The sequence below is a fragment of the Bubalus kerabau genome, chromosome 1 (assembly GCF_029407905.1).
Source record: "Bubalus kerabau isolate K-KA32 ecotype Philippines breed swamp buffalo chromosome 1, PCC_UOA_SB_1v2, whole genome shotgun sequence".
Classification (NCBI taxonomy): Eukaryota; Metazoa; Chordata; class Mammalia; order Artiodactyla; family Bovidae; genus Bubalus; species Bubalus kerabau.
Genome location: NC_073624.1, coordinates 167626239 through 167637392, shown reverse-complemented (window position 1 = coordinate 167637392; position 11154 = coordinate 167626239). Strand labels below are relative to the sequence as shown.

Sequence of the window (11154 nt, the reverse complement as noted above, 5' to 3'; positions counted from 1 at the left end):
CAACAACACATTAAAAAGATCATACACCATGACCAAGTGGGCTTTATCCCAGGGATACAAGGATTCCTCAGTATCCACAAATCAATCAATGCAATACACCACATTAACAAATTGAAAAATAAAAACCATATGATTATCTCAACAGATGCAGAGAAAGTCTTTGACAAAATTCAACATCCATTTATGATAAAAATCTCCAGAAAGCAGGAATAGAAGGAACATACCTCAACATAATAGAAGTGATATATGACAAACCTAGAGCAAGCATTACCCTCAATGGTGAAAAATTGAAAGCATTTCCCCTAAAGTCAGGAACAAGACATGGGTGCCCACTATCACCACTACTCCATCAACATAGTTTTGGAAGTTTTGGCCACAGCAATCAGAGCAGAAAAATAAATAAAAGGAATCGAAATTGGAAAAGAAGAAGTAAAACTCTCACTGTTTGCAGATGACATGATCCTCTACATAGAAAACCCTAAAGACTCCACCAGACAATTACTAGAGCTAATCAATGAATACAGTAAAGTTACAGGATATAAAATCAACACACAGAAATCCCTTGCATTCCTATACACTAACAATGAGAAAATACAAAGAGAAATTAAGGAAACAATTCCATTCACCATTGCAACGAAAAGAATAAAATACATAGGAATATATCTACCTAAAGAAACTAAAGGCCTATATATAGAAAACTATAAAACAGTACTTAAAGAAATCAAAGCGGACACTAATAGATGGAGAAATATACCATGTTCATGGATCAGAAGAATCAATATAGTGAAAATGAGTATACAACTCAAAGCAATCTATAGATTCAATGCAATCCCTGTTGAGCTACCAACGGTAATTTTAATAGAGCTAGAACAAATAATTTCACAATTTGCATGGAAATACAAAAAACCTCAAATAGCCAAAGCTATCTTGAGAAAGAAGAATGGAACTGGAGGAATCAGCCTGCCTGACTTCAGGCTCTACTACAAAGCCACAGTCATCAAGACAGTATGGTACTGGCACAAAGACAGAAATAGAGATCAATGGAACAAAATAGAAAGCCCAGAGATAAACCCACACACCTATGGACACCTTATCTTTGACAAAGGAGGCAAGAATATACAATGGAGAAAAAACAATCTCTTTAACAAGTGGTGCTGGGAAAACTGGTCAACCTCTTGTAAAAGAATGAAACCAGAACACTTTCTAACACCATACACAAAAATAAATTCAAAATGTATTAAATATCTAAACATAAGACCAGAAACTGTAAAACTCTTAGAGGAGAACATAGGCAAAACACTCTCCGACATAAATCACAGCAGGATCCTCTAGGACCAACCTCCCAGAATATTGGAAATAAAAGCAAAAATAAACAAATGGGATCTAATTAAAATTAAAAGCTTCTGCACAACAAAAGAAACTATAAACAAGGTGAAAAGACGGCCTTCAGAATGGGAGAAAATAATAGCAAATGAAGCAATTGACAAACAACTAATCTCAAAAATATACAAGCAACTGCTATTGCTGCTACTGCTAAGTCACTTCAGTCGTGGTCGACTTTGTGCGGCCTCATAGATGGCAGCCCACTAGGCTCCCCCATCCCTGGGATTCTCCAGGCAAGAACACTGGAGTGGGTTGCCATTTACTTCTCCAAAGCATGAAAGTGAAGTATCTCAGTCGTATTCGACTCTTCACGACAACACGAACTCCAGCCTATCAGTTTCCTACACCCATGGGATTTTCCAGGCAACTCCTGCAGCTCAATTCCAGAAAAATGGGCCAAAGAACTAAATAGACATTTCTCCAAAGAAGACATACAGGTGGCTAACAAACACATGAAAGGATGCTCAACATCACTCATTATCAGAGAAATGCAAATCAAAACCACAATGAGGTACCATTTCATGCCAGTCAGAATGGCTGCGATCCAAAAGTCTACAAGCAATAAATGCTGGAGAGGGTGTGGAGAAAAGGGAACCCTCTTACACTGTTGGTGGGAATGCAAACTAGTACAGCCACTATGGAGAACAGTGTGGAGATTCCTTAAAAAACTGGAAATAGAACTGCCATATGACCCAGCAAACCCACTGCTGGGCATACACAACAAGGAAACCAGAATTGCAAGAGACACGTGTACCCCAATGTTCATCACAGCACTGTTTATAATAGCCAGGACATGGAAGCAACCTAGGTGTCCATCAGCAGGTGAATGGATAAGAAAGCTGTGGTACATATACACAATGGAGTATTATGCAGCCATTAAAAAGAATGCATTTGAATCAGTTCTAATGAGGTGGATGAAACTGGGGCCAATTATACAGAGTGATGTAAGCCAAAAAGAAAAACACCAATACAGTATACTAACACATATATATGGAATTTAGAAAGATGGTAATGATAACCTTGTATGCGAGACACCAAAAGAGACACAGATGTACAGAACAGTCTTTTGGACTCTGTGGGAGAGGGAGAGGGGGATAATTTCGGAGAATGGCATTGAAACATGTATAATATCACATAAGAAATGAATCGCCAGTCCAGGTTCGATGTAGGATACAGGATGCTCGGGGCTGGTGCACTGGGATGACCCAGAGGGATGGTATGGGGAGGGAGATGGGAGGGGGATTCAGGATTGGGAACACGTGTACACCCGTGGCGGATTCATGTTGATGTATGGCAAAACCAATACAATATTGTAAAGTAATTAGCCTCTAATTAAAATTTAAAATTTTTTAAAAATTTGACTCACAGACAGAAAAAAAAAAACCTAGTAGTTACAGTGGGGAGATGCCGGGGTCCAGCCCCAGCTGATACAGGGTATTCGAAGGAGAGAGGGCGTAGGCGAGGGTCAGGAAACAACTGCTTAATTACACTTTAATTAAGGATACAAAGAGTAATAGAATAAGGATAGCTCAGTAGGAAAATTCAGTGGAGAAAAGAGGCTGAGTAGCTTGGTTTACGCAGGAGACCAATAAAACTTCAAGACAAGAAGTTTGCACCACTTACGTAGGCCGCAGGCGTCCTTCCGTTCTCCCAAAGGAGAGGAGACACTGAGGCCTCCCCGGTCGGATCTTAGAAGCCCAGGCATAATTAGCAAGCATGGCGGGTTCCGTGCTCCAGATGGAGACTCAGCCAGAATTTGAAAGAGAGATCGACATGGGGAGACCAAGTTTTGGTGAAAAAGGCCAGCACTTTATTTTCCAAAGTAGTTTTTATACCTTAAGTTGTGCATAGAGGATAATGGGGGAAGGGGTGGAGTCATGCAAGGACAGCAGTTCCTGGTCCTAATCTAAGCCAGGCTTTCAAACTTATCATATGCAAAAGTCCAGGTGAATTACATCATCTTCTGGCCAGGAGGCCTGTTTACATTTTAAGAAACTTATTTTTCTCTAAAGGTGATTATTCCAAAGTCAGGCACCAGCCTCCAAAAAAGCATTGGACAAAGCTGCATTTTACATTTCTATACACCCATTATATCAATCAATACACCGCCAAGGACACAGTAGGTAAGGAGTATGGAGACTTAGCAGCAAACATTGGCTCAATAAGTGAAAAGCCCTTCACCAATACAATTTCTAATCAATCTTTTAACTACTCAAAAGAATCTGTGTTTAGACAGTTTAGAACATCTCCTGCCTCTCACAGTTGGGAGGCTCTGAACAATCACATGTGGCCGGAAAAACCTATTCAGGCAGGCTAGAGGATTTCCAAAGGAGTTTGTAGGTTGAAACACTGTCACACCCAGGAATTATTAACTGGAGCTGTAAGCTAACTCTTTTTTCAGAGAGAGGTAGTGGGGGACAGCCCCCCGTAAAGTCAGAGGTGTAGGTGAAAGCACAAAGCAGAAAGTAGGCAGACTCTGGTTTTGGGGGTAGATGCTTGAGAATTTCCAGGGGGACTCCTGAGGCTCGATCCTGCCTTTGCATATGCCAAGCCTCCTTCCTCATGACCTTTGTCATGGGTGGAGTTCCTCATGCTGGCTCCTGGCAGTGATAGAATTCCAGTTGAGCTATTCCAGATCCTGAAAGATGATGCTGTGGAAAGTGCTGCACTCAATATGCAATATGCAATATGCACTCAATATGCAATATGCCGGCTCCCGGCAGGGAGAGGGAAAAGGGAAGGAAAGACTAGGGTTCAAGAATGAGGTAGGTACTATTATGTAAAATAATAAACTACAATGATACATTGTACAACACAGAAAAAATGATACATTATACAATACTAAAAACTTGAAATGATGTATACTATTTTTAAAATGTGAATCACTGAGGCTTCCTCGGTGTTCCAGTGGTTAAGAATCTGCCTGCCAACAAAGGGAACGCAGCTTTGACCCCTGATCCTTGAAGATTCCTCATACCTCGGAGCAACTAATCCTGCGCTCCTCCTCAAGAAAAGTCACTGCAATAAGAATCTCAAACACTACAGTGAAGAGTAGCCGCCACGCGCCACAACTAGACGAAGCCTGCACATACAACGAAGACTAGTATAGCCAAACATAAAAATGAATAAATAAAATATAAAGAAAGTTACTTTTTTAAAGTCAAAACTATGTTGTACCTATGAAATTTATGTAATATTGTAAATCACCTCTACTGCAATAAAATTAAAGAAAGAATTTTAAATTTTTAATTCTGAAACCTTCTTTGACTCATTTAATAGCTCTGAAAATTTTACTGTGTATTCCTTAGAATTCTCTATGTAAAAATTATGGCATCTGTGAATAAGATAATTTTATTTCTTATTTTCCAATTGAAGGTCTTTCATTTGTATTTCTTGTTTAATTGCTCTTGTACCAACCTCTAGGACAATGTTAAATAGAGACATCCTTCCTTTGTATTTTGCCTTAGGGAGGAAGTTTTCATTCTTTCCCTGTCAAGGATGATATTAACTCATGATTTTTAACATATACACTTGATCAGGTTGAGGAATTTCCCTTTCATTTTTAGTTTTCCAAATGTTTGTCGTAGGTAGCTTAGATTTTTCAAATGCTTTTTCTGCATCTATTGAGATCATCATGTGTTTGCTGTCCTTTATTTTATTAATATGTGTACACTATTGATTGACTTTTATCTGTTAAAGTACCCTTGCATTTCTGGGATAAACCCCACTTGGTGGGGTTATCCTTTGTAAAATGTTCCTGATACAGTTTTCTCAGAGCTTCTTGGGTATTCTGGTATCCCTATTTTTATCAGAGACATTGGTGTTTAGTCTTCTTTTCTTGTGATATCTTTGTTTGGTCTTGATATCAGGGTAATACTGACCTCTTAGAAAGATCTAGAAAGTGATTTTTCATTTGTATTTTTAGAAGCTTGTGACTAACTGGAGCTAATTCTTTTTTAAATGTTTCACAGAAATCATTAGTAAATACTAATGATTTACTGGGCTTTTTTGTGGGAACTTTTTGATCACTAATATATTTTTAATTGCTATTTACCTATTTGTGTTTTCTATTTCTTCTTGAGTTAGTTTGTGCTTTCCTAGAAATGTTTTTGTCAAGTCACTGATGTTATTGCTGATTCTTATCACTCTCTTGCACCTAGCTGAAAAAAAAAGCTTCCCTTCTTTTCTCCCTTAAAGTCCTCCTTTAGTACCATGGAAATCTCAGCTGTTTAGGGCTTAGTTGTCTACACCAGTTATGTGATGTGGCCAAACTCATTCCAGGTCAATTTGTGTCACACAAAGCTGGCTTTAGTTTATAACACTACTAGTTGATCAATCACATCGAAGTCACATACTCAGCTAGATGTATTTCACAGAATTTGAACTTTGTTCTGGTTTTTGTCCTCTCTAAAATAATAAAATTATGCTTTAAAGGAAGAAATTTTTTTAACTGGAGATGTTTGTTTCAGCTTAAAATTATATATTCATATCATAATCTCAAAAGATCCCACAATAAGAAATGCCTGTATTTTTTGTGTACTTGGAACATTCTAACACATGAGGAAGCCAAAGTTTTATTCCTAAGAAAGTCTTGGCTAATAGAGTTCAAACACAGGAAACAGTTTAAACTCATCATGCTGGTGACTTAAAGTTATTGATGGAACTCCTGAACATATTTATTCTGACTTATTCTGTCCACACGGGCTGGGTCAAAGGCACACCAGTCTTAAATAAGGAGAAACTGTGAGTTCTAACCCAAGACAGCACCTTACAATCTGATCAGAACTCCCAACTTCCAGCTTCTCCTAAGGAGTAAAGGATCACCTCTCACAGCTCTGTCCCCACGGTCAGTACAGTATGAACAGACAAGCATATCAATTCTTAGTTTCTCCTTGAATATAGAAGGAACTGGACAACATTTATAGTACCCCAACTTTCCCAGCTGTTAATAGAAGGGTTGGATTCTATCTACCTGTCTTAGGGCTGGGGTAATAGGGATGACACGCCTCAGTCTCATGGGACACACTAAAGCAGAGACTGGTTTGGAGGAGGATGAGGTTTGGGTCACTCTGGGTGATTGGTGATGTCCATCTCTGGCACTAGTCTGGGCTAGGCTGTGAAGATTGGTTCTTTTATCTAATGGACAGAAACCAACACAGAGGACTCTCAGGACTTTCCAACTTTTGTCAGATTCAAAAATTGCTCATTAACTTCTATTTTAGAAAAGGGAAAGACATAGATAGAGATGTCCTTGGAAGAACATAATACGTACAACAATCTATCATCAAATCACTCCCAAATGTAAAAATCTAAATCACCCAGTACTTTCGACAATCTAAAATTCTTCCTAATAAGAGTATGCCTTAAATTAGAAGTAATTTTCAAGTCAAGCTAAAGGGAAATACACACTCACATCAGACATAGCAAAAATCAAATGTATGCTATGCACATGCAGTGTTAGATGTGCCAGGACTTACATCATTTTAGGGCCAAATACCTTCGGGTTGGAGCCACTTGCTTAATGAACCTTCAAACACAGTAAGTGAGTCCATTTTGATCCACTTTTCTTTATTATTAATGCACTCATTTTCCTTTTATTCCTTTATAATTATGAGTTCAATTAGTTTTTCCTACATAAAATGTCAACCACAATTTAGGTTACCAGAGACAACATTGGCATCTCCTATACTCAAGATCACACCAAGGTGAAAATACCTCTTCTATGGGAGGAAAGAATTTGCTAGTGGGATCACCTACCTTTGAGAAATTTGTTTGTTCCAGGACTTGGCAACAGAAATTACAGAAAATAAACTTTATAATTCTTAAAGCTCTACAATTTGTTTATATTTCAAGAAAGAATTAAAGTTTTTTAATAATGTTTGATACTGCTGGAAGATGTTACCTTGATGAGCCCACCTACATTTTTTCGAGTTCCACTGAGCTGTTTCTACACTAAAACCAATAGATCCAAAGAAGAACTAGTGCGTATACAACTGACTCAATCACATAGATAGATTACAATAATGAAACACAATTCAGTTATAGTATGACTTTATATAATTTCAGAAATAATTTGTAATTGGAATGTCAAACCTTGAGTGTCAAATGGTAAAGAAAGGTTTCTATCTATTTTTCCTGAGATATCATAAACTTCAAAACTAAGAATGTATCATGCACAGATATTATAAAATCTGGCAACATTTTATTATTTGATTGAAGACTTTGTATCATATGATTTCTGTATCACTTGCTCCATAAATATTGTTTGAATTCATTTAAGACCAATCAGTAGAAAAATCACAGAGGATATCTTCAGCACAATATAGAGAATAAATGAAAATTTCAAATAGAAGAAGGTATTGAATAGCAAAATAGGACAGTACCCATCCAGCTGAAAAGTAGCACAAGATAGATGACCACGTGGAGATTCTATGGAGATTCATTCTCTCGAGAACAGACTTTACCAAAGGTGGGAAACTCAAGTGGAGGATCAAGAGGATCCACTTAGCCTCCAAACTCTACTTCTGCAACCTCACCCTAGACAGCATGTCCCTCAGAGCCTGGTGGACCTGCTTGTTCCTCAGGGTGTAGATGACAGGGTTCAGCACTGGGGTCACCACTGTGTTCACAAGGGCAGCCTCCTTCTTGGAGTCCAGCCTGTTCACCTGCTTTGGTTTCAGGTAAATAAACACACAGCTGCCATACATCAGAGAGAGGACAATGAGGTGTGAAGAGCAGGTGGAGAAAGCTTTCTGTCGCTCCTTGGCTGATGGGAGTCGCAGGATTGTGACCACTATGTTGCTGTAGGCAATGGTGGTTATGATGAGCGGTAGTAGAATGACAAGTGAAGTAAGGAAGTAGAAATGTATCTCAACAGATCTGGTGTCAGAGCAGGAGAGATGAATTAAGGAGTCAAGGTCACAGAAGAAATGAGAGATGATATTGGGGCCACAGAATGATAACTGGAAAACTCTGAGCATCAGACCAGTGAAGAAGATGAAGGACAAGGAATAGCACAAGAAAATCAGGAGGAAATTAACCCTCAGGTTCATGATGGATGCATAGTGCAGAGGCTTGCAGATGGCCAGGTATCGATCCAACGACATCACTGCCATGAGAAAGAAAATCACTGCACCAAGAAATAAAAAGAAGAAGGCTTGTGTGAGGCAAGCAGGAAAGGGAATTGTTTGCCTTCCTGAAAGGAAGATGGACAGCAGTTTAGGAATGACTGTGGTGATGAAACAGCATTCGCAGAAGGAGAAAGTGCTCAGCAAAACATACATTGGCGTCTGGAGGCGATGGTCAGCCCAGGTGATGAAGATTATGACCACGTTTCCCACGATAGAGGCCAGGTATGCGAGCAGGTGCACCAGGAAGAGGAGGCCCCCCAAGTGCTGGGCAGCAGGAAACGCCTCCAGAACGAACTCCTGGACGGTGGACTCATTTTTCACCCCCACAGTTCTCTCTGTGTCTCTGACTGTCATCATTCTCTGCTTAACCTGTGGAATGGAAAATACTATCACTGGAAAAAAAAAAAAAAAACAATTTAAATGATGACAAGTCTTTAAAAAAAATAATCACTACTTTCAGCTGTATTTGTGAAGCAGTGATCATTTCATATTTTTGAAATATTTTGCTATAAATGATATTTTACTATTATAACACTATTATATTATCTATACAAATTATTAAAGATTCATTTTTTATTCTTTTTTTTAAATTTAATTTTATTTTTAAACTTTACAGTATTGTATTGGTTCTGCCATATATCAAAATGAATCCACCACAGTGTGTCACTTAACTCTTTTGGAAAATAACATCTGAATAATTGGCTACAAAATAAACAGGGCAAAATAAAAATGATTGTTTATAGACACATCCGCAACTTATGGTTAACAATGAAGGCTGTTATCCTGCAGAAAATGCATCTCACGTGCTCACAGTGTTCATTTCTATGCTTCAGGTATGACATGCAGTGTAGGAACCCTCCTACGCACTGAACCAAGCCCTTTGAAAATGTAAAGTGCAAAGAGCCATTTTCTTATTACCATGTTCCAAATCAGTTATTTTCCTAACGTCTCTTCAGTCTGAGTTCTTCAAGACCCCAATGTGAGCAGTAAAGTGAGCATATTATAATATTATAACAACAAAATCTGTGCTTTAAGAGAAACCATATCTAAAATTCGGGGGGAATGGTTTCATGACTTGTTAATCCGATTCAATGAACACACATTGAATGGGTGAATCGGCTTCCCTCACACTCTACCTCCCTAGCAGAATGGTAGTGCTTCGTTCTGCAATTAGTCATAGATTATTCATCAACATTCCTTTTCTGGGAATAAATTTTTACATTGGAGGTATTCAGTGTGGCAGAATTAAACCTGAATTTCATTGCAATCACTAGATGAATATTTGTCTTTATTAAAAAAAAAAAAAAAAAGCCAAAGCCTAACTAGAAACTAAGTATATTGCTAGAATCACTGGGGAAGGGATCTGGACATCTGCTGTGAATCAGTGCTTGAGTGAATAAGAAATCAAAATTTAATTGTATTTTACTTACTTCCTTTTGGCCAAAACTATTGCTTTACCTGGTGGCCCAGATGGTAAAGAATCCATCCGCCACGCAGGAGACTTGGGTTTGATCTCTGGGTTGGGAAGATCCCATGGCAGACGGAATGGCTACGCACTCTGGTATTCTTGCCTGGAGAACCTCATGGACAGAGGAGCCTGGTGGGCTCCAGTCCATGGTGTCGCCAACTATCGGACATGACTGAGTAACTAGCACTTTTTTCATTACTTTAACTATGTGGGATCCACATCAGATACTTTAACACAGCCAGTCTCTGGTTACAATATCTGACCTGTTAGACTGCAAGCTAGCCCCATGATCAAGTACTCACCATGAGCAGTTCACAGGAAACTGTGTTTTTGACAATGAGCTTCTTTCTATTGTTGAAACAGAGCAGGCTACTGTAACATTCTCCTAGGCTAATGGAAAAGGGGAAAAACACTCTTAGTTGAGATATACCTTTCTTTGACCTAATACAAAATTAACGGATGCCTTATGTTCTACATTAGTAGGAAAATATTAAGGCTCCATGGAGAAGGCAATGGCACCCCACTCCAGTACTCTTGCCTGGAAAATCCCATGGATGGAGGAGCCTGGTAGGCTGCAGTCCATGGGGTCGCTAAGAGTTGGACACGACTGAGCGACTTCACTTTCACTTTTCACTTTCATGCATTGGAGAAGGAAATGGCAACCCACTCCAGTGTTCTTGCCTGGAGAATCCCAGGGATGGGGGAGCCTAGTGGGCTGCCGCCTATGGGGTCACACAGAGTCGGACACAACTGAAGTGACTTAGCATAGCATAGCATAAAAAAATACACATCCAAACTCTGGAGGATTAACAGGCATATTTTTTTCCATGGAAACCTGACTGATAAATTCTGGACCGTTAAGACAATACAAGCTGCCCCAATCATCCACTAGCACTTTCTGATGTTACTATTTGGAATACTTGGACATATTTATTTCCATTCTACAATGCATCATCAACAACAAACTTTCTTGATTTTGCATCCATCCCAGAAGAGAATCAAAAAGAAGAGACAACAAATGTCAATTTCCTTGTTTAATGACCCTGTTATCAGTCACTTCCCAATCAACCTGTCACCCCACCAAATAAAGGTGAGGATCACAGCAGTCCTAAGTGAGAACACATTCAAATGCCCTTTTGATATAATTTTCACAGGCTTATTTATCATCACCAG

At 38.9% G+C, this 11154-nt stretch overlaps 1 protein-coding gene across 1 annotated transcript; it reads right to left on the bottom strand.

Annotated features, from left to right (window-relative positions):
• Positions 1 to 7901: 7901 nt before the first annotated feature.
• LOC129641879 (olfactory receptor 6C74-like) lies at positions 7902 to 8872 on the bottom strand. Its single transcript, XM_055566462.1, has one exon. It carries the CDS (start codon positions 8868 to 8870, stop codon positions 7902 to 7904), a length of 969 nt encoding a protein of 322 aa, XP_055422437.1. The 5' UTR covers positions 8871 to 8872.
• Between the last annotated feature and the right edge of the window lie 2282 nt (positions 8873 to 11154).

What these genes read in the sequence shown, in the direction of transcription:
- LOC129641879 (XM_055566462.1), bottom strand. Translation starts at nt 8,870, where the DNA reads ATGATGACAGTCAGAGACACAGAGAGAACTGTGGGGGTGAAAAATGAG.